We start from the raw sequence: 24,035 nt of genomic DNA on the forward strand, positions 1-24,035 counted from the left end.
GCTATGGAAAGGCAATTTTATTTGCTTTACAAACGATATTACATAACAGATTATCCAACCGAAACCATAGCAGAAACATCAAAAATGAATACATGAATGCTGGATGTACAAAATACCGAGACACGTCGTATAGCAATGTAAATTTACACTCAGTATAACAGTTATAATCGGTAATATGACAATGATGGTATTGAAAGGCAATTCTATAAAATTGAGAATGGAAATGGGGAATGTGTCAAAGAGACAACAACCCGACCATAGAAAAAACAACAGCAGAAGGTCACCAACAGGTCTTCAATGTAGCGAAAAATTCCCGCACCCGGAGGCGTCCTTTAGCTGGCCCTTTAAACAAATATATATATATATACTAGTTCAGTGAAAATGAACGCCATACTAATTTCCATATTGTACACAAGAAACTAAAATTAACATAATACAAGACTAACAAAGGCCAGAGGTTCCTCACTTGGGACAGGCGCAAAAATGCGGAAGGGTTAAACATGTTTATGAGATCTCAACCCTCCCCCTATACCTCTAGCCAATGTAGAAAAGTAAACGCATAACAATACGCACATTTAAAATTCAGTTCAAGAGAAGTCCGAGTCTGATGGCAGAAGATGAAACCAAAGAAAATAAACAAAATGACAATAATACATAAATAACAACAGACTATTAGCAGTTAACTGACATGTCAGCTCCAGACTTCAATTAAATTGATTGAAAGATTATGATTTCATCATATGAATATCAAGCACAATCCTTCCCGTTAGGGGTTTAGTATCATACCATCGTAACATATATGAGAACATAACCCGTGGCATGCCAACAACTGGTTTTTTAATAAATGTGTTTAGTTCCGATGCAAAGACCCTATAAGTGAATCAATATTAACGCCAAAATATGCAATCTTTAATGACCTGACAACAGTATCGTAACTACATCCCTTCTTAATAAGTCTATTCTGTTAGTTTCTGAGGTAAATACTGACATTTTTGTGCTTTATAAAGAATATTTCCATCTAAATTGATGTGAAATACCTGATCGTATAAGAAGTCTGCATGTTGAGCTATATTTACGAATGATGTCCTTATACCGATGATAAAATTTAGTAAATGTTTTGACTAGTTTGTGATATCGAAAACCCTGGTGTAATAATTTTTCAGTAATACATAAATTTCTCTCGTTAAAATCTAAAACGTTGTTACATGCACGAGCGAATCGTACAAGTTGAGATATATAAACACCGTACGATGGGGACAAGGGAACGTCACCATCTAAAAATGGATAATTAACGATAGGAAATGAAAAATCATCTCTTTTATCATAAATTTTAGTATTGAGCTTTATATGTTTATTTGAACACCAAATGATAGACATGACACATTATTCAACCGAAACCATAACAGAAACATAAAAAATAAATACATTAATGTTGGATTTACAAAATACCGCGACACGTCGTATAGCAACGCAAATTCACACTCGGTATAACAGTTGTATTCGGTAATATGACAATGATGGTATTGAAAGGCAATTTTATGTTTATTTGAACAACGAACTAAATGTAAATTCACACTCGATATAACAGCTGTATTTGGAAAAGGTCACGGTCGGTACCTATTAGACAGACGACATAGATATTAAACCACAATCTAAGACGTGGTACTCTGTACTTATACATGCCGTCATTGTGCTATTATGCTATGGTGAATTTTTGTATTTTTGTCTTTAATTTTTGTTAATGTGCTTTTTTAACATATTTGTTTTTCGTTCATTTTTTTTTTACATAAATGAGGCCGTTAGTTTTCTCGTTTGAATTGTTTTACATTGTCTTATCGGGGCCTATTATAGCTGACTATGCGGTATGGGCTTTGCTCATTGTTGAAGGCCGTAGGGTGACCATAGTTGTTAATGTCTGTGTCATTTTGGTCTTTTGTGGATAGTTGTCTCATTGGCAATCATACCACATCTTCTTTTTTATATTTGTGTATATACTTTTTTGTGTTTCTTTTATACATATTTCTTTTTATAGTGATAAGGATTATAAAACAATGTTGACTACTGTATCCCTTTTTCGGATATTTGTATCTTATATCTCTGTTTATTTTTGTCACAAATCGTTGTCAATATAATAAAATATTATGCGACTGTCATATAAGTGTAGGTTTAGCTAGCTACACAACCAGGTTTTGATCCACCATTTTCTAACTGAAAAAAATGTTTCTAACAAGTCCAGAATATGACAATTGTCATTCTTCATTTGATGTGATTGAGCTTTGATTTTGCCATTTGATTACTGACTTCCCGTTTTGAATTTTCATAGGAGTTCGATATTTTTGTTATTTTACTTTATACTGATAAAATACCCAAGAATAAAATTTAATGTATGCAACATTTTAATCGCACTGACATAGATTAAGTTTTTATCGTGGTTGAACTTATTCACTTTATTCAACTGATAGATTGAGGATAGAGTTATGTAAGTATGATTTATTTCTCTTGAATTAGAGTTAGATGAAACATACATTTGACCCCTAAAAGTACACACAATATATACTTTACTGATTACAGGAGATTTATGCTGAAATGAATGTTTTTCGATTGCTTTTTACAGCTTTATCATTAAAGACCATATCTGTCGATATCTATGGGTTCTTGTAGGTAAGGCTGCTGTCATATTTACTTGTACCGGTATGGTATTTTATTGTATTCATACGTTCTGTTATTTGTTACCCTTAGATCGCAACTAACACTATAAGTTGTTGTACACCGTACATAAAAAGATGCAATGTTTCGTATACAAAAGTACTTTGAGTATCTAAGAAATGAGTAATGATACGATATAACTGTGCATGAATTATAGCTGTTGTTAGGAGCCTAATGTATTTTTATCAAAACTTCTAAAATGTCAAATATGAACTTCTTTCAACAAAACTCAGTCAATACAACTCAATTGTCTGACAAACTCATAATGGTTTCGTTGTTTATATATATGCAAGTCTAAATTGAAAACTACGTTCAAATCTATGATTGAGTTGGATAAAAACCGCAAATTTTTATTCGTGTGCATGTAAAACAAATGTCGTTGTAGAAAGGTCTAAATACTGCACAAACAACATTTTCCAAAAGACTTTTCGTCCCCGAGGGTATCATCAGCCTAGTAGTCAACACGTTGGTGTTGACATGAATATCAATCATATGGTAATTTTTATAAGTTTTCTGTTACAAAAAGATGAATCAAACTGATGGAAATTCATTCGCTGTCCAACACACAAAAAGCGTAAGTTTAGTAAATGATCGTTTTAGACAAGGATATTTTCTAATTTTTACTGTGGTAAGATTTTTCTTTTTAAAAGTAATCTTGAATATACGTTTGTCTACATACTATGGTTCTGTCACTTGATTCTTCTTTCATCTCTGGAATTTTTTTTTGGTATCCGTTTTAAAAGAGGGACGAAAGATCCCAGAGGGACAGTCAAACTCATAAATCGAAAATAAACTGACAACGCCATGGCTAAAAATTAAAAAAAGACAAACAATAGTACACATGACACAACATAGAAAACTAAAGAATAAGCAACACGAACCCCACAAAAAAACTAGGGGGGTGATCTCAGGTGCTCCGGAAGGGTAAGCATATCCTGCTCCACATGTGGCACCCGTCGTGTAGTTGTAGTTACGACGTAAGGTACATATCCGATATCATTTGTGAAACGGTTATTCCATAAAGGTCAACCAACTCGTGATGGCGTCCATAAAATTTACGAATAAACTCATCATAGATACCAGGACTAAATTTTGTATATACGCCAGACGCGTGTTTGGTCTACAAAAGACTCATCAGTGACGCTCGAATCCAAAAAAGTTAAAAAGGCCAAATAAGAAGGGATGATTTCATCTTCACCATTTGGAACTCTTGGTTTAATAGCTTCCATGTGAGCAGCAACCCTCTATAAAGAAAATCATTATAGGAAATGCAAGCCCGGGAATATCGTATCAATTGGGAGATATATTCCCCGTATGCAGGTGCTGCTGGAATGTTGCTACTTAGAAATGGAAAGTTCACAATTGGAAAGCTGAAATCATCTCTTTTGTCGTTAAGTTTTGTTTTCAACCGACCCTCATTGTCAATTTCTAGATGTAAGTCAAGATATGAGACCGACTTAATTGTATCTGTAGTATCCTTTATCTCTAGTTCGATGGGATATATGCGTTCAACATAGTCACCAAATTTTGAATTATTTAGTAAAGAATATCATCTTAATAGCGGAAAGTAGAGTTATAAGATATTGCTAACTTCTTGCCCTTCTTCCTAAGAAGTTCCTGTATGAAGTCAGCCTCATAATAATAAAACAATTCGGCAAGAAGAGGCGCACAATTTGTAACCACTGGAATGCCGACAGTCTGTTGAAAAACACGTCTTCCGAACGTAACAAATATGTTGTCAATTAAGTAATCAAGCATCTTAATAATGTCAGTTTCAGATAATTTTTTGTTTGAATCAGAGTGATCCTGTACAAAGTAGGGTTTATCCAAACTTGTATCTACGTTGGCCATTCTTTTTTATGAAACAAAGCAATACCAACTGTTTCAATTTGTCTTTTTGTTTAGAATATTTATCTTTCTTGATTTTCTTGTCGATATCGCATTCCCACATATGTTTATCATTCCCTTTCAATAGAGGTTTCTTTTCTAGTGTTCGAAGTAACATAACCGGTATTCAAAAGCTTATTTATTGTTAATGATATGCCCAAAATACATATGCTAGTCGTACGTGTGGAATATATACCTCTTTTGACTGTGATAAGTAACCAGTGTCTGGGTAGAAAGTTGAAGAACCAGGGGTATGTCAAAAATGTCTCGTCCTGTTTCTAAAAAATGTTCATTCGAAGTACCATGACCTTGTTGATAAATATTCCTTATCAACTTCAGAAATAATACATGATGGTCTTTAGGTATAGGTTCTGGAGTTGGTTTCACAAAACAATTACGACTAAGATTAATAATGGGTGACGTGGCTCTGTACTTATAAATCCGGTCATCTATATTGTTTTTTTTTATAATGAATTTTCTTTATTGTAACAAATAGATTAGCACAACATGTATGAACAAAGGTATACAGAATGACGTTTTCACACAAAGGAAGTATTAAATAATAAAACAACAATTGAATATATATGATGGTGCAATAATAGGTTGAAAATAAATAAATATCTTATAACATTGAAATCTTATGTGTTCTTGCAATATACATAAGTGGTGTTTCAATCAATTTTTAACATTTATTATTTATTCTATGATAGGGGCCCAGGGACTCCAGTATTTGTTATATTCCTCAACAGAGAGGTTTTTAAATGAAATGTATTTTTCTAAGTTCAAGTGTTCCTTTAAATAGTTTTTTAAAGCATTTAGATTTGGCAAAACTTCTTGTAGTTTTGTTCTGTAAATGTAGTATTTTGAAAGTAGAATAATCTTATTTTTAACAAAATTCAATTTAACATTTTCGTAGATACCAAATAAAATAATCATAATATTCAAAGGCAGTTCAATATTTGTCATTTCAAAAATCCAGATGTTAAGTGCATGCCAGAAACTGGCAACCATCGGACAGCTCCAAAATAAATGTTCTATGGTCTCTGGTCCTTCTTTACAAAATGTACAGATGTTGTTGCTATTTATTTTCATCTTGTAAAGTAGTGAATTAGTTCCCAAAATTCTATGGATAGTTCTATATTGGAACCAGCAAAGATTAGTGCTTTTACTATATTTTGTACACGAAGTGTGTATTTTTTTCCAGTTAATACCAGTCATATTAAGATGGTTCTCCCATTTTTCCTTTGCAGCAAATGTAACATGTTTTTCATTCAATACTTTGTACATTTCCCTTGAACCTTTTTTTGATTCAAAAAAGATACTTATGTTAAAAGGTAGTATTGCATGAATTTTTTTCTCCTTTACTTCAATATTAATCGTGTTTAACCACCCATTAAGCGAGTGCGCTATTCCATAATAATGTAAAATATTTGGCCTAAATTGAATTGAATTATCTATATTGTGCCTTGATAAAATATTTACTTACATATTTGTTTGTTTTCATAGTGATTAAGATAATATCACCAGGTTGACTGCTGTACCCCTACTTTTGATATTCTTACCTATCATGTGTGTTTGTTTTGTTCACACAGCGTTATCAATTTTATGCGACTGTCCAAAAGTGTATACAAGTCAGAGATTTGGCTAGCTATAAAACGAGGTTTGATACGCCATTTTCTATATAAGAAAATGCCTGTACTTAGTCAGGAATAAGAGTTGTCCATTTGTTTGATGTGTTTGAGTTTTTGACTTTGCCATTTGATTATAAGGACTTTCCGTTTTGAATTTTACCCGGCACTTAGTATTTATTTATCTTCCTTGAGGCCTTTAAAACTATTATGAAAAGATACACAAAAACATACAGTTAACTATATAAATGTTATATAAGTACATTTTCATTCAATAGAAGAAAAACAAATTATATTAAGGTATCTTTATTATGACAGTAGACACTATTTTATTGGCACAAACGCATTTACAATAAATGGTAATGACCGAATGGATAAACAATTTGCAATACATGGTAGTAAAATACAAACAATTTTATATATATATATATATATATATATATATATATATATAACTCGTCTTATCGCACAATGTGGTTACAATTTTCCTGTAACTTTGAACATTTTTAACACAAAAGTCTCTCTAAAACTGGAGTAACCTCTGTAGTGTAACAACATGTGCTGTTCATTTTCAATTTCGCCACAGATTTCACAAATTCTTTGATCTTTGGGCACTTTTAAAAATCTTCCTCTTTCAATGGCAAGGTTATGAGCACTAACTCTTAATTTACATAATGATGATCGATCGGATCTATTTTTTAAAGCATCAACATAACCTGCTAGTTCACGCATTTAGTAAACACTCTGGAAAAATGTTAATTTTGGAGATTCTGAAATATTTGCATGCTGTTCCTGAAAACCCTGGTCAATTAGTCTTTGTTTTATAAAACCAAACAGGGGTTTAATTGTAAAGTTATCATATGACAAATAAGATAAACCTAAGTTTTGAATAATAATATTTAACCTTTTAATCCATGGGTTGCTTTTTTTTGTAGCATTATATATTTGGTGAACTAAACTTCCTTCTGAAGTGATTAAATGGTCCCAGAATTTAATGCTAGATAACATTATCCTATTTTTCAATGGCAGTCTTGCAAGATCGGAACGACATGCATCATTCGAGGCCTTACAGTGTACTCCCAAGATTTCTTTAAGATTTCGCTACAATAAAGGAGAATAGGGGCTACTAAGGAATCAAAAAGTTTTTCCAGAAGTTTACAAGGGTTATCTAATCCTATTGTTTTCTTTATTTTAAAATATGCTTTCCTAGCTTTTTCCATAAGCGAAGTGATGGCGACATTAAAACTGCCATTATATCTAATATTAATACCCAAGTAACAATAAGTATTAACTGTCTCTTAGGATTTGCCATTATAATAAAATTCGTTTAGAAAAGACTTTCCGTTTGAATTAAAAAATAGTTCGAATATTTGATCTTAAATGTATCTAAAATATTTTTTCCCTGATTTAACTGGGTTTTTTTTTAATCAGAACGGGGTCTTCATACAACCGCGTACATGAGAGTCCCGATGTGTCGACATGAGCGAATATAATATAGATCAGATCAAGCACTGAGTAAATTATTAGATGGATAATCAGATGCTAGCTAGACCATTTATACATTTAAACATTAATACAGCTTGACATACATACCAGCATACAAGCTCTCTAAACTTGATAGGAAATCAAAAACAAAGGATACACTAATCCTGCAGCACGTTTCTTGAGCTTATGAATCCTTTCCCGAATGCAATTTGTGGTAAGACCCCAATAATAATGCATCTTTACACTAGTTAAAACCTTGATTTTAAGCAGTTGACATTGTCATAGATGAACAATTCTACAGCATCGTTCGATTTCCTTCATCGGTGATTCGTCACACTGGTTTTGTGTTTTCTTTTTTGTTATACAATATGATGATATGACTTTGAAAAGAAAATACTGATTTAAATATTACAACCACCCATGAATTTGGACCAGTCCAGTTGTGTAAATATATACCGTACCTTTCGGGTGTGAGTTTAATAGCCTACTGCTCTACCACATTGATTTAGCCTTACTATAGTTTTCAATTATTTTACACGGATATATTGTAGAAGTTTCAACGTTATGGTAACGGTAAGCACTCCATATAGGATTTCTACACCGGTTACAAATATAGACATGACTGATTCGTTCAAATCTATCGATTATTTTGGTTGTTTTTCTTATGCTTTTTCATATAGAGCTTTAGGTATGAACGAATGATCAACTTATAAAGCAAAATTTAATCCTATACATCTGAAACAAAAAATAATAAATGTTAAAGTTATAAATTGACCTCCATACAATACAACAATAATGTTTATATACATTTCATAAAGGGAAAATCACTCGGAAATCATTGTGTATGTCAGTTTGTGTGTGTGGGTGTTTATCTGATAAATCTATTAATAGTCGCGATATCATTGAATAAATAGTTAGTAAAGTAGGTCAATTATAAAAATACATGCAAATCAACAGATGAAATGTGGATTTTAATATTTTTCAATATCACATGTTATTTTTTGTATATTTTTCATTAAATTGCTTTTTTTTAACGTGATCATGACTGTTTAATCATTTTTAATTATTTTAAATCAAAACCTTAAAATTAAACTTGGATGATCCTATATATATTTACTTTATAAATATACTGTTTTAGGGGGTAAATATGTGGTTAAACTTACTTTTGAAAAACTTATATTCCCTGAGACCACTGGCCGAGGTGAATATCATTTTCTTCAAAAGTCAACTGAAAAACAATTATATTTTTAAAATAGAAAAAACAGTAACACTATTGTATTATTCCTAGATATTATAAGTAAGTAAGTAAGTAAATTATTTATTATAGTGACATGTGTAAATTATGTACAGATTATAAACATATAATATATGCTAAATAGTAATACACCCGGCCAAATGGACATATAATTCACCTCAAATAAAATAAATTAATTATTAAACAATTATATAACGTTCTAATCTTTTGTTGACGTATGTAAATTTCAAAAATATATAGACATACAAATATCTGTAAACAAAAATTTAAGCTTTAAATATGAAAAAAAAAATAAGTGTTATACAGCAACTGACGTCTTATATGAACTGCACGAACTATATATTTTGCTAATTTTCTTATGTGGAAAGACATTAAAAAGTTCAATTTGTCAGCATATTTCAAATCTGTGAAGCTATCCTCAATTAAAAGTTTACCAAAAAAAGTTAATTCGACATTCAATATACAATGGGCAATCAAACATAAAATGGAACTCAGTTTCAGTTACTTGATTTTTACAAAATATACATAGTCTTTCTTCTACACTTTCGTTCGAGTATCTACCAGTTTCCACTCTTAATGGTAAAATTTCACTTCTTAATTGCGCGAAGTGTGACCGCTCAATTTTACTCAAGTTCAAATTAACGTAATTTTAAGTTTCAAAGACTGTTTTAAAGTTCCTATGTGTTAGGGTTAGGGTTAGGGTTAGGGTTAGTAATTTTGAAACGTTTTGGACGGAATTCCTCCAGATACAGACGAAAAATGTTAGTTTCAACCAAAGATAAATCGACCTCTGATTTCAGTTCGTAAAACTGTCCTAGTTCTAGCTGGTCTAGTATATCCTTTACTTCACTACACCAATTACTTTTACAGCGATCATAGTCAATATTGAATGCTAATTTGGTGATGCGGTTGTTGTCAAATTCGAATGAGTCTATTCCAGTATCTCACCATATTGATCCAACGCCGATACTGACTCGGGATCCAGCCGATATCTCCGTGTATAGCAAGGATAGGTGCAAATCTGTGTACTCCTAAATAGTAACGAATAGCCCTGTTCTGAATATTGTCTATTGACCGACATTTTCGGTATCCCAATACACCAGACGAGTAATCAAGTATAGGAACAATACATGAGTTGAATAATTTTTCATATGATTTATATCCAAAGTCTTTAATATTATGGATTTTAGCAATTATATTCCCAAGTGCTCGTCCGTCACTTTTCGCAAGAAGAGCCGTTATAGCAAAATGTTATACCTAAGTATCTGTACTCGTTTACTAATTCCAACTGATTCCTTCCCACGGTGAAATTAAACTCAGTTTGTTTAGATGTCCCTTTCCTAACATGATTACATTTCGAATTTTCAGTCACGGTTAATCAACACTCGCCATCACCTACACCATTGGTGAAGTTTATCTAAAAGAGGGACAAAAGATACGAAAGGGATAGTCAACATACATCTAACATACATTGAAGGTCCAATTCCGATTTCGCTAATATAGCTATGTCGTCCGCATACAATAAAACTGACAATTTTCTATTATCTAAATCTATTCCTACGTTTAGATCGTTCAATTCCTTTACTAGATCATTGATAAATATTGAGAAAAGTGTCGGGGATAAATTGTCCCCCTGTCTTACTCCGTAATTACAGTCTAACCAGCTTGTAAGTTTGCCATTTAATCGGACACAAGATTCAGAATTCTGATAGATGCTTTTCACAGAGTTGCTCAGTTTGCCATCAAAGTTGTGTATGAGAAGTTTATACAGCATAATATCTCTGTCTATGAAGTCAAAACAATTTCTAAGATCAATAAACGCAACAAAGAGAGACTTATTGTTACGGACAATACTGTTCAGCGTGTAAATGTGATCCTCACAAGATCGATTTTTTCTGAAGCCATTCTGTTTGTCTGCGAGTATCTCCTGATTTTCTAAATAATGCGTAATTCGCTTGTTAATGAAAGCACTATATACAGTTTGCTTATACACGATAGCAGACTAACTCCTCTGTAGTTCGTAGGCAGCCGTATATCTGAAGAAGTGTCCTTTGGTATAAGACAAATGACAGCTTTCCTGCAAAATGATGGTATAAGGCTAGTGTCCAAAATGAGCTGAAACAGCTGTAATTATGTCTCAATCACTACAGGGAATTTCAGAACACTGTATTGAATTTTATCGAAACCACTCGCAGACTTTGATTTGGCGTGCATAACGATACGATTAACATCATCTAAAGTAATGTTGCGGTTCAATTATCCATTCAGAACAAATAGTGGGTCCTCCATATTAGATTCTAATTGGTACTTATGAGACTTTACACGATCGTAATGTTCATCCTCAAACTCGTCACTGCTGTTTCCGTTGTATAAATTTTCAAAGTCAATTCGCCATTTATCAAACACCAACTGTTTATATTTTACAATATTTCCCATTTGATCGACAATTTCAACTGGTATAGACTTAGAATGTCTTGGACCAAGGTTTCGAATTTTCTACCAAAAGTCATTAGGATTCTTCGTAGTCATCAATTTAATATCTACAGCTTTCATTCTCCAATAAGCTCGCTCAGTTCGCCGCAATGTTTTATCAAACATATCTCGTGCTTGTATATAGTTGTTCCGTAATCCCGCTCTAATTTTACGATTTGTACCTTTCCATCGAGTAAATTCTTTCTCCTTAATTTTCATTTTGTTCCAGAGGTCCATTAATTGGTCATTCCAAAACGTTTTTTTTCTGCTTAAAGCGTTTCTTTGAGCCATTAAACTCAATTTTCGGGATTTTGTCTGTCATTTCCGAAAAAAATAATTGAGCACAATTCGGTGTAAATTTTATCAACATTGTCCTGGGGTTCTCTGCAACTTTCAATCTGTTTTATTAAATTCAGTAAGACAGTACGTTTAATATCACTGGTCATAAAATCTAACGGGATCTGATTGAGTTAAAACGAGAACAAGAGCTACGTGTATCTTTTGTCTGTGTTGCGAGGCAGTGACGCGTGATATTGAATTCCGACACAATAGCTGAATGATCAGGTAATTTTGATTTGCTTCCTATAAGATCATCTAATTTAAAGTCATCGACAATTGATTGGACAGTTAACACTCTGAAGTATTCAACATCCGTAAACAAGTTATGAGGGACACATATAAAGTCAACTACCGCTTTACCTTTCTTCGATATTGAAGTATAATTTGCCCGTCGGCAGATCTACTGTTCAATACACCATTTTTTGATTCGTTTAGAAATTCTAAAAAATCGTGGCCATGCTGGTTTACGCAATTGTCTATTTGGTTCCTTTTTGTAATTTTGTCGGCTTCAAACATCAATCCGATCCGCGAATTAAAATCACCAAGTAGGAAAATGCCATCCCTATCGCAGTTCATATAAATTTCAGTTAGCAAATGTGCAAATGTCCTCTAATAGAATTTTCTGGAGGTGAAATGCATGAGAACACTGAGAAATTAAAATTTGTAGAACGGCTTTCTAGTTGAAGTCCGAGAACTCCGTTAATAGTTATCAAAGGTACAAGGGTTATAATTTAGTACGCCACTTGTCGATCACTGAAACTTTAAAATCGGAAATTGATGAGACTGTCATTAAAGTGAGAGGGTTAGCGCTATAGAACCAGGTTTAATCCACCATTTTCTACATTTGAAAATGCCTGTACCAAGTCAGGAATATGACAGTTCTTGTCCATTCGTTTTTGATGCGTTTTGTTATTTGATTTTGCCATGTGATTATGGACTTTCCCAATTGATCTTCCTCTAAGTTCAGTATTTTTGTGATTTTACTTTTTAAAAATTTCAAATATCCACTCTTTAAAAAGAATGCCGACGCCTCCTGAAGATTTTATATTGAACAGTTTGTATGCAAATTATTTACCAAAACCAAATGTAAATCAAACGATTTTAACATAATTATACACTTAAACGCACGCGACGTTTTGTGCGGTGAATACACTTTTCTGTAGGTGAATATGCTTATTTATTAAAAAGTCCATTCATTTAGAAAGCCTCCTATTGTTTTATCAATATGGAATAACATTAATTATTGAAATTGCAAGTTTGATCATTGTAAATATAAAAGGCAACAGTTGTATATCGCTGTTCAAAAGTCATATACCGATTGAGAGAAAACAAATCCGTGTTACAAACAAACATAAATCTATTCACAATCTAAGCTAACGTCTTTGACAATAGGTCTAGGTGGATTAGTAATCTTATTCCTTAGTTAGATTACTTTCCAGTATAAAAGGGATGACTAGACGATGAATAAACTAATTAAAAGTATATGCATTTGATTACAACGTCTTTCTTTTCATTTACGTTACAAAATGTCTATTATTGCCGAAGTTCTAGCAACAATGCATGTTTGCTATAAAAATATGCATTTAATCCAACTGATTTGTACATATTTAAGTTATGTAAATCCTTGAAATGGGTTGACATTTATAAACAAAACATGTAAAAAATGCGGCTCAACGTGTCAGTCTAGTACTTAGTTATCAAAAGTACCAGGAATATAATTTAATACGTCAGACTTACGTTTCTTCTACATAAGACGCATAAGTGACGCTGAAATCAAAATAGTTATAAGGCAAAACAAGTACAAAGTTGAAGAGCATTGAGAATTAAAAATTCAAAAAAAAAAAATGTGCCAAATACGGCTAAGGTTTTCTATTCTTGGGATAAGAAAATCCATGACAGGATCAGTTTTCATATTACATTATCTTGTTCTAGTCCTAACATTTTAATTTGACCTGTGCGTTAAGCATCTATCTATCATTATAATTTTCATTATCAAATGTTATGTTATTTGATTATTAATAACAAAACATCTTGTTTAATGCATTTCTTCCAATCTAATGTATATTTTTATTGCTATTTTTGTCCTATCAGAACATTGTCAACATACCAATATTTCTACATTAACCAACAATTTAACTAAAAGGAAAGAGTCTAACAACGACAATGAAATGCCTAGCCTGTGCACTTGTTATACCTGTTCTGATGTCTTTATTGGCCTATCGGTATATACAACCGATGCCACCTGGAGCAAAGGAACCTAGAAATCAAATGATAACTTTGGCTTTGTTCCGGTTTCTTAATGACGTAGTATGTATTTATAAGTAATAATATACCATATCCCTTAAATGATATTGTTTTTAAATCTATTTTCATATCTAAGAATTATTGACAAGTTATTCTCCACGTAACACAGACTGAAGCGTTATAACCATTTTGTTTTACTAAATTGGTACAAACTTTATTTATAAAATAACAAGAAGAACCCTGCCTTTTCTAATTTAAAGGATAATATGAAGCTACTCGCAATTCATTATTCTTGTTGATATTAAGACCAAAAAACAAAAAAAAATGAAAACAATACATTATTATTTACATGTTTCTGAAGCGCTTTTCAGGATTTATCTTCATCATTAGGAACACTGATAGACGAATGTTTGTAAGCCAAGGATATATAACAACCGAGGGAAGACGAATGTTTGTAAGCCAAGGATATATAACAACCGAAGGAAAACGTAAAATAACAAAAATAACCAACTCTAAGGAAAATTTAAGTCGAAAAAATTCTTATCAAATGACACTATCAAAAGTCAAAAACATCAAACGAATGGAAAATATGTTTCTCTTTGTATCTTTATTTATTTGTTTGTTTGTATTTCAGATATCATTACTTGGCTCATTTGGATACTCAAAGACAGAACTATTCAAGAAAGTATATGTAATGAGTCCACTTCCTGAGCCAGATCCAAGTGTTATGGTAATTATCAATCACGCTTCTAAGATCCAAGAACTAAGAGTTTTATTAATTCTCAATCACGCTTCCTATGACCAAGTACTACATTCTACATCTGTGGAATCTTTTAAAGATTGTAAATTATCGATTTAACAATTACTTTTGTAAAATTTGCATTCGAATTTAAATGAAAAAATAGATTGAATTCCTGTCAAGTATATGTATAAAAATATTAAAATGGAATTACAAATGTACCTAGAAACTGTCAATATACTCATGGTATCACACCCCCTGCACGACTTGTAACATATGGTCAATCCAAGCATATTGTATGTTTTGGGAAAGGTAATGTGGAAGGGAAACTAAACTGAAGACATTAACTCCTTAAGTTTTTTTTATTCAAAAAATGACTTAACTATAACAATGTCGCATTTCATAATCATTCATGTAAACCTGGACTTTTCCATGTTATCTGTGTAAACCTGGACTTTTCCATGTTATCTGTGTAAACCTGGACTTTTCCATGTTATCTGTGTAAACCTGGACTTTCCATGTTATCTGTGTAAACCTGGACTTTTCCATGTTATCTGTGTTAATGTGGACTTTTCCATGTTATCTGTGTAAACCTGGACTTTTCCCAGTTATCTGTGTAAACCTGGTCTTTTCCATGTTATCTGTATAAACCTGGACTTTTCCATGTTATCTGTATAAACCTGGACTGTGTGCTGTTATCTGTATAAAGCTGGACTTTTCCATGTTATCTGTATAAACCTGGACTGTGTGCTGTTATCTGTATAAAGTTGGACTTTTCCATGTTATCTGTATAAACCTGGACTTTTCCATGTTATCTGTATAAACCTGGACTGTGTGCTGTTATCTGTATAAACCTGGACTTTTCCATGTTATCTGTATAAACCTGGACTGTGTGCTGTTATCTGTATAAAGCTGGACTTTTCCATGTTATCTGTTTTAATCTAGACTGCTGGAATTGTTTTTTGATATTTGATTTAGAACGTAACAGAGGATAAATCGCTGATAAGACTTATAATACATTTGTTAGTTAACTTATATATGCCAAATATGTTCTATAAATCGACCGTCATTAGATCCTTTATACTAGTATTACAGATTTAACAAACACTCTGAGATTGAGTCAAATAAAAGTTTGCCACTTGCCATGTCAAATGCTTACAGTCAAATAAATAATAGATTGTCAATTTTTATTTTGCTTTGTAGTCAACGGATGAATATTTTGATGGAATAAAAGTGAGAATATACCGACCTTCAGCATCTAAAGATAAAGTTTTACCTGCTATGGTCTACTATCACGGCGGCGGATGGGTTTATATGTCTGTTGGTAAGTCTGTCATCAGTAGAAACACGCCATAGTCTACTATCACGGCGGCGTATGGATTTATTTGTTTGTCGGTAAGTGCATCGTCAGTAGAAACACGCCGAGGAGAGTATCTTAAGATAAAGGTTTTAACTTTTACGTCGGCGGATGGATTTAAATGACTGCCAATAAGTGTATCGTCAGTAAAAACACAACGACCCGTATCGTCTAAAGATAGAGTTCTACCTGCTATGGGGTATTATCACAGTGCTTTCTACCAATAAAGTACATGTACATACGAAGATACTGAATGAAATGAAGTTGAGACAAACATGTTCTATGTACACTGTGTCTGAACTAAACTGGCAAAACTGTTTTGACTCAATAATATCTACTGTCCGGAACGGTGAGAGACCATCAACATACAGAGAAAGGATTGGATTTCAATTTATTTATTTGTTATTTTTATGGTTTTGAAGAATATACATACACGTTTTATAACTGTTATCAATTAGGAGATGTAATGTTTTCGACATCGTCCTTGATCGTTGGAGAAAAAGGTAAAAAGGCAAATCAAAATGGTGAATTGACATCAAAATGGTGAATTGACATCAAAATGGTGAATTGAGTAAAAAGGCAATGGTGAATTGAGTAAAAAGGCACATCAAAATGGTGAATTGAGTAAAAAGACACATCAAAATGGTGAATTGAGTAAAAAGACACATCAAAATGGTGAATTGAGTAAAAAGGCACATCAAAATGGTGAATTGAGTAAAAAGACACATCAAAATGGTGAATTGAGTAAAAAGGCACATCAAAATGGTGAATTGAGTAAAAAGGCACATCAAAATGGTGAATTGAGTAAAGCCATTTCTCAAATCTATTTAATTTTTCTTTAAATTATTGCCAATGATATCAGATGGACTGTCCCTAGTGTATCTTTTGCCCCTCCTATGTACAGAAAGAAAGATATAAACATGGATATTGCAAGACAAGTCACTTTCTACACCCCCTTATACAGCCATAATTATAGTTATCTGGAAAATATTTCGTTCTGTCTAAAACTCTGGTATTATTATTCAGAATGATTCAATTCAGTATTTTTATTTCAGATGCCTACGATCCTTTAACAAGAGCCATTTCACTTCAAGCCAACATTGTTGTTATTTCAGTTGAGTATGTTGTTTTCTGTTTTTAATTGTTCTCTGGTGAAGACTTTGTTCGTATCACTTCTGACTCAAGTTTCAAAAATACGCCAATTAATTAACGCATTAGACTTGATCGAACAATCACAACTATTCAACTATTTAAACAGGAAACTTTTTTTTTACAAAAGTACCAACTATCAGTATCTGCGATTTGAATCTGCTATATTGTTGTGAAAACTGATTCAAATATCAGCGTATCCTGTTATTAATCTATCAACCGTCAAAGACAACACACTTCGAGAAAATGTACCAATCGTTAACTGTAAAAATCAGACGACTATTCCGGTATCCAGCAATCATCTACGACCACAAAAACATTGTTATAATCGAGTCACATTGCATAAGTCAACCAAGTCTTGGTGGTAACCGTAATGTATGGTCGAATTTAATCGTTCTTTCATACATTTCCTTTTGAACCGTTTTTTTTTAATTGCCATGAGCACACTTTTGTTTATGCAGTTTTATTTATCGGGAGTACACACCATTTTAGTGAATTAAGTATAATGTGAGCAAGCATGAGAGCAATGCATTACAATGTATGGTACTGTTGAAAATTTGAAGTTGGCGATTGCAAAGTGGGAATTATAACTTACTAGTATGTTAAAAATTCTAGTTTTTAGTCATCTCAAAATCAAGGAAAAGATCATTGATTTGTCAGAATCATTGTATCCACAACCGATTCGTTTTTTTCTTGACAAATGCTTTAAAACATTTGTAACGAAAACACGCAATAACCGAAACAAATGTGATATCTGAATAATTAATTTCACCACGGGTTTTATTAGGGCTGAATACTTAATTTCACCACGGGTTTTATTAGGACTGAATACTTAATTTCACCACGGGTTTTATTAGGACTGAATACTTAATTTCACCACGGGTTTTATTAGGGTTCATATAAACTCATCATAGATATACAGCCTCTGCAAAAAAAAGTCTTTTGTGTTTTTTGCTATAGGTATAAACTTGTGCCGGAATACAGATTTCCAAGTCAGTTGGAAGAATGTTTGAAAGCAACAGAATATATATTCAGAAACGCTGAAAAATATCGAATTGATCCCTCTAGAATAAGCATAGGAGGTAATTGTTAACTATAACTAAAAAAAGGTTTCAATACACTTACACAAACTGCCTTCATGTACACAATCCTAGATTGTTACCCGTTTTACTACTATTGAATTTACAATTATCGACATAAAGCAGTTTGGAAGTTTTAGTGTATTATTTCGTCAGTACTTGGGCACAATTAACTCTGCACGATTAAAACATAGCCCCTTTATAATGTATCGAAATAAAGATAGAGAAACTAAGTGAATTTGCAATATTTTTCAGACAATTCGTTTGCAGTCAGATTAAGATCTGATAAGACTATGTTCACCCTGCTAATACATCACCATTAAGATTTGATAAGACTATGTTCACCCTGCTAATACATCACCATTAAGATCTGATAAGACTATGTTCACCCTGCTAATACATCACCATCAGTCAGATTAAGATCTGATAAGACTATGTTCACCCTGCTAATACATCACCATCAGTCAGATTAAGATCTGATAAGACTATGTTCACCCTGCTAATACATCACCATCAGTCAGATTAAGATCTGATAAGACTATGTTCACCCTGCTAATACATCACCATTAAGATCTGATAAGACTATGTTCACCCTGCTAATACATCACCATTAAGATCTGATAATACTATGTTCACCCTGCTAATACATCACCATCAGTCAGATTAAGATCTGATAAGACTATGTTCACCCTGCTAATACATCACCATTAAGATCTGATAAGACTATGTTCACCCTGCTAATACATCACCATCAGTCAGATTAAGATCTGATAAGACTATGTTCACCCTACTAATACATCACCATCAGTCAGATTAAGATCTGATAAGACTATGTTCACCCTGCTAATACATCACCATTAAGATCTGATTAGACTATGTTCACCCTGCTAATACATCACCATTAAGATCTGATAAGACTATGTTCACCCTGCTAATACATCACCATCAGTCAGATTAAGATCTGATAAGACTATGTTCACCCTACTAATACATCACCATCAGTCAGATTAAGATCTGATAAGACTATGTTCACCCTGCTAATACATCACCATTAAGATCTGATAAGACTATGTTCACCCTGCTAATACATCACCATTAAGATCTGATAAGACTATGTTCACCCTGCTAATACATCACCATTAAGATCTGATAAGACTATGTTCACCCTGCTAATACATCACCATTAAGATCTGATAAGACTATGTTCACCCTGCTAATACATCACCATCATATTGAATTCTGATAAGACTATGTTCACCCTGCTAATACATCACCATCATACTGAATTACCTGAACACTACCAAATTGTCTGAACAGTACTGAACTTACTGCAGGAGATTAGTCTGAAATTTAGATGAAAGACTTCCACGTCCACTTGTATTTGTAGTTGTTTATCCATCTGATGAGTTAAGCCATTTTCAACTGATTTTTATAGTTCGTTATTATGATGTACTGTTACAGCGCTGTCCCGGGTTAGGGGTGGGTTAGGATCCAGCTAACATGTTTAACCCCGCAACATTCTGTATATACGTGCCTGTTCCAAGTCAGGAGCCAGTAATTCAGTGGTTGTTGTTTGTTTATGTGGTTCATATTTGTTTTTCGTTAATTTTTTGTACATAAATAAGGCCGTTAGGTTTCTCGTTAATATTGTTTTATGTTGTAAATTTTCTGTGTCATTTGGTTTCTTGTGGAGAGTTGACTGATTGTCAATCTTTTCACGTCTTCCTTTTTTTTATATTTATAACATGAATTAATAATGTATTATTCAGACTTTTCAGATCACATCAAGACCAAAATGATAGTTTCAGACTTAAATTTGAATTTAATATGACAGTTGTTTTGTTGTTTTTTTTTGTGTTTGAGCTTTTGATTTTGTCATTTGATAAGGACTTTTTGCTTTCATTTCTCTTGAAGTTCTGTATTTTTGTTGTTTTACTTTTTACAAGTGGATGTTGTCGCCTATGACTAACGAAAGCTGTATTGTATGTACTTGTATCTTATTTGGCAGAGTGGTTTAATAAGTTGGACAGTCGGTGTTGTCGCCTATGACTAACGAAAGCTGTATTGTATGTACTTGTATCTTATTTGGCCGAGGGGTTTAATAAGTTGGACAGTCGGTGTTGTCGCCTAAGACTAACGAAAGCTGTACTGTATGTACTAGTTTCTTATTTGGCCGAGGGGTTTAATATGCTGGACAGTCGATGTTGTCGCCTCAGACTAACGAAAGCTGTATTGTATGTACTAGTATCTTATATGGCCGAGTGGTTTAATATGTTGGACAGTCGGTTTTGTCGCCTAAGACTAACGAAAGCTGTATTGTATGTACTAGTATCTTACTTGGCAGAGTGGTTTAATAAGTTGGACAGTCGGTGTTGTCGCCTCTGACTAACGAAAGCTGTATTGTATGTACTTGTATCTTATTTGGCCGAGGGGTTTAATAAGATGGACAGTCGGTGTTGTCGTCTCTGACTAACGAAAGCTGTATTGTATGTACTAATATCTTATTTGGCCGAGTGGTTTAATAAGATGGACAGTCGGTGTTGTCGCCTAAGACTAACGAAAGCTGTATTGTATGTGATAGTATCTTATTTGGCCGAGTGGTTTAATAAGTTGGGCAGTCGGTGTTGTCGCCTAAGACTAACGAAAGCTGTATTGTATTTGCTAGTATCTTATATGGTCGAGTGGTTTAATAAGTTGGACAGTCGGTGTTGTCGCCTAAGACTTACGAAAGCTGTATTGTATATACTAGTATCTTATTTGGCCGAGATGTTTAATAAGTTGGACAGTCGGTGTTGTCGCCTCTGACTAACGAAAGCTGTATTGTATGTACTAATATCTTATTTGGCCGAGTGGTTTAATAAGTTGGACAGTCGGTGTTGTCGCCTAAGACTAACGAAAGCCGTATTGTATGTGCTAGGATCTTATTTGGCCGAGTGGTTTAATAAGTTGGGCAGTCGGTGTTATCGCCTAAGACTAACGAAAGCTGTATTGTATTTGCTAGTATCTTATATGGTCGAGTGGTTTAATAAGTTGGACAGTCGGTGTTGTCGCCTCTGACTAACGAAAGCTGTATTGTATGTACTAGTATCTTATTTGGTCGAGTGGTTTAATAAGTTGGACAGTCGGTGTTGTCGCCTCTGACTAACGAAAGCTGTATTGTATGTGCTAGTATCTTATTTGGCCGAGGGGTTTAATAAGTTAGACAGTCGGTGTTGTCGCCTCAGACTAATGAAAGCTGTATTGTTTGTACTAGTATCTTATTTGGCCGAGGGGTTTAATAAGTTGGACAGTCGGTGTTGTCGCCTAAGACTAAAGAAAGCTGTATTGTATGTACTATTGTACTTTTTACGGTGTTTCAGATTTGGTTGTGATATCCAATGTGTCTATGATGTGTATCTATGATTGTTTTATATAGGTTTTTAATTGTTTTCACTTCGTCTTTTTGTGCTTTATATTCTATTACTCATTAGTAGTTCTAATTTCATATTTTTTGAAAAATTTCTCTTAAATGTATGTTTACACAGTTTTGATTGCCGAAACACAATTATTGTCACATTTATCTTTTATGCCTGTTTGGGTGGCTTTCCCAGTTATGTCACTATAAAGGAACTATAAACAACTGTTATACCAGAGGGAGGTTTGACTAGTAATAAAACCAGGTTGAATCCACCATATGTTGCGGGATATGCCTTGACTAAGTCAGGCTTTCACTTGTTCCGTTGATTGATAGCGTTTGTTTTTATCAGTGTTTATGGACCTTCACTTTTTGACTTTGGTTTTGAGCTCGGTATTTTTGATATTTTTTAAATGATTTTGAACAGTTTATTACAATTTTTTGTTTCTTCATGAAACACACTTATATGTACATCATTAGTTGAATTTTAATAAATTGGAAACATTTTATTGAATCTAATTACAAACAAATCAATAGATTTTTTTATCTGACCTACTTGTTGAATTTTAATATGAACAATTTGTTGAATTTTTGTTTTAAATTGTAACAGGTGATAGTGCTGGTGGCAATTTAGCAGCAGCCGTTGGTTTAAAGTTCTCACAAGAACCAAAACAGAGTTTAGCGAAGATAAAGGTACAAGTATTACTGTATCCAGTTTTACAAGCGCTTGATTTTAATCTTCCATCCTACAGAGAATATGCTGATATATCTGGCGTGTCTCTCTTAAACAGAGAAGATATGATTAACTATATCAATATGTATGGATTTCAAGATCAAGGAACCTTGGAAGCAATTTCTAAAAACAAACACGTGTCACAGAAAACACTACAAACATACAGAAGTTTAGTTGACCCGGGTTTACTTCCGGTAGAGATACAGAAAAGAGGTGGCAATAACCCAAAACAATCAGAACCAAATACAACGTTATCAGACGCCGTTCGTGACAATGTAATTAATCCCTATGCATGGCCTCTAATGGCTACAGACGACGCGTTACGTAAATTACCGAAGACATACGTGGTAGTCACAGAGTATGACCCGTTAAGAGATGAAGGATTCATATTTGCAGAACGCTTAAGAAGACTTGTTCCAGAAAACATTGAACTAAGTTACTTGACTGGCTTAGAGCATGGCATTTTCAGTTTATATAATTACAAAAGTCATTCTTCGACTGTAGATACATTAGTTGAATATCTTAATCGAAATCTGTAAAACAACAGTCTTTGAACTTTAACAATATGAACAAATGTAAGGTTAAACGAATGTTCCAATTATCATCGATCTTAATGTTACAATTTCATCAAACATGTATTATTACATTTTGTTTTTACTTTATAATAAATAGATTTAAAAGGGGATGTTCGGGAGACAAATATTTTCATCAGAAAATGGCCGTTTCCTTGCTTTTTACATATCTGCAATAACAAGTATTGTGTTTTAATTTTGAAGCTGAGGTTGCACTGATACACTGTTTACAGTACAAGTATAACACGTTTATTACATATTTGTCACAAAATCTCCGTCGATAGATTTAGAAATAGTTTACTCATTCAAGGAAAGATGACCTTATATGTTTTGGCTATTCGTTTAAGGGGTTCCCTTTGTGAATGTGAAATTATAAAATTGTTTTGCATAAACATGGAACGACAAAATTTCTTCCTATGTGACGTATAGATTTTCTGACGTCAGACACGCGAGGCAATGAATGTGTTTTTATTTGATAGATGCTTTTGGGTTTTTTTTTGTAAAATTGTAACACGGTGATGACTGATGTACCCATATTTTGACTATGTTATTTATTATGTCTGTTTAGTTCAAGCATCGTTGTAAATATAACGGAATTTTATGAGACTGTCGTACAAAGTGAGATGTTTGACCAAACTAGCTAAGGACATTTTTACTACATGATAAACGGGACGATTTCAACTTCCCAATTATCAATTTCCCATTTCTCAGCAGTAGCATACCCTCTGCCCCTTTATATGGTGTTAATTACATATCACAATTGATACGTTATTCTCGTGCTTGTTCACACTATATGGACTTCATATGTAGGAGTGTGCTCCTTACGCAGAAACTGCTCCAACAAAGTTATGAAGAGGACAGATTAAAATTGACACTCCGTAAATTTATTATGGACACCATCACCAATTGTGGATCCATACGATGTGTCTTTGACCAAACAAGCTAAGGACATTTTTACTACATGGTAGATTGTGGTTTGTCAATATGTCGTCTAAT

General features: G+C 33.1%; 1 protein-coding gene across 5 annotated transcripts; it reads left to right on the plus strand.

The window, feature by feature from the left end:
- The first annotated feature begins 2,455 nt into the window (after nucleotides 1–2,455).
- On the plus strand, nucleotides 2,456–23,152 carry LOC143066903 (arylacetamide deacetylase-like). 5 transcript variants are annotated; one of them, XM_076239731.1, is made up of 7 exons: nucleotides 2,456–2,479; nucleotides 13,864–14,079; nucleotides 14,651–14,746; nucleotides 15,959–16,079; nucleotides 17,168–17,231; nucleotides 18,222–18,343; nucleotides 22,345–23,152. In XM_076239731.1, the coding sequence occupies exons 2-7, from the start codon at nucleotides 13,936–13,938 to the stop codon at nucleotides 23,004–23,006; spliced, it is 1,209 nt and encodes a 402-aa protein (XP_076095846.1). In that variant the 5' UTR covers nucleotides 2,456–2,479; nucleotides 13,864–13,935; the 3' UTR covers nucleotides 23,007–23,152. The 5 variants fall into 5 exon arrangements, with proteins under 5 accessions (XP_076095846.1, XP_076095847.1, XP_076095850.1 ...); XM_076239732.1 differs by lacking the exon at nucleotides 2,456–2,479 and adding an exon at nucleotides 7,903–7,920; XM_076239730.1 differs by lacking the exon at nucleotides 2,456–2,479 and adding an exon at nucleotides 8,024–8,279.
- The last annotated feature ends 883 nt before the right edge of the window (nucleotides 23,153–24,035 follow it).

This window comes from Mytilus galloprovincialis, chromosome 3, assembly GCF_965363235.1.
Source record: "Mytilus galloprovincialis chromosome 3, xbMytGall1.hap1.1, whole genome shotgun sequence".
NCBI lineage: Eukaryota > Metazoa > Mollusca > Bivalvia > Mytilida > Mytilidae > Mytilus > Mytilus galloprovincialis.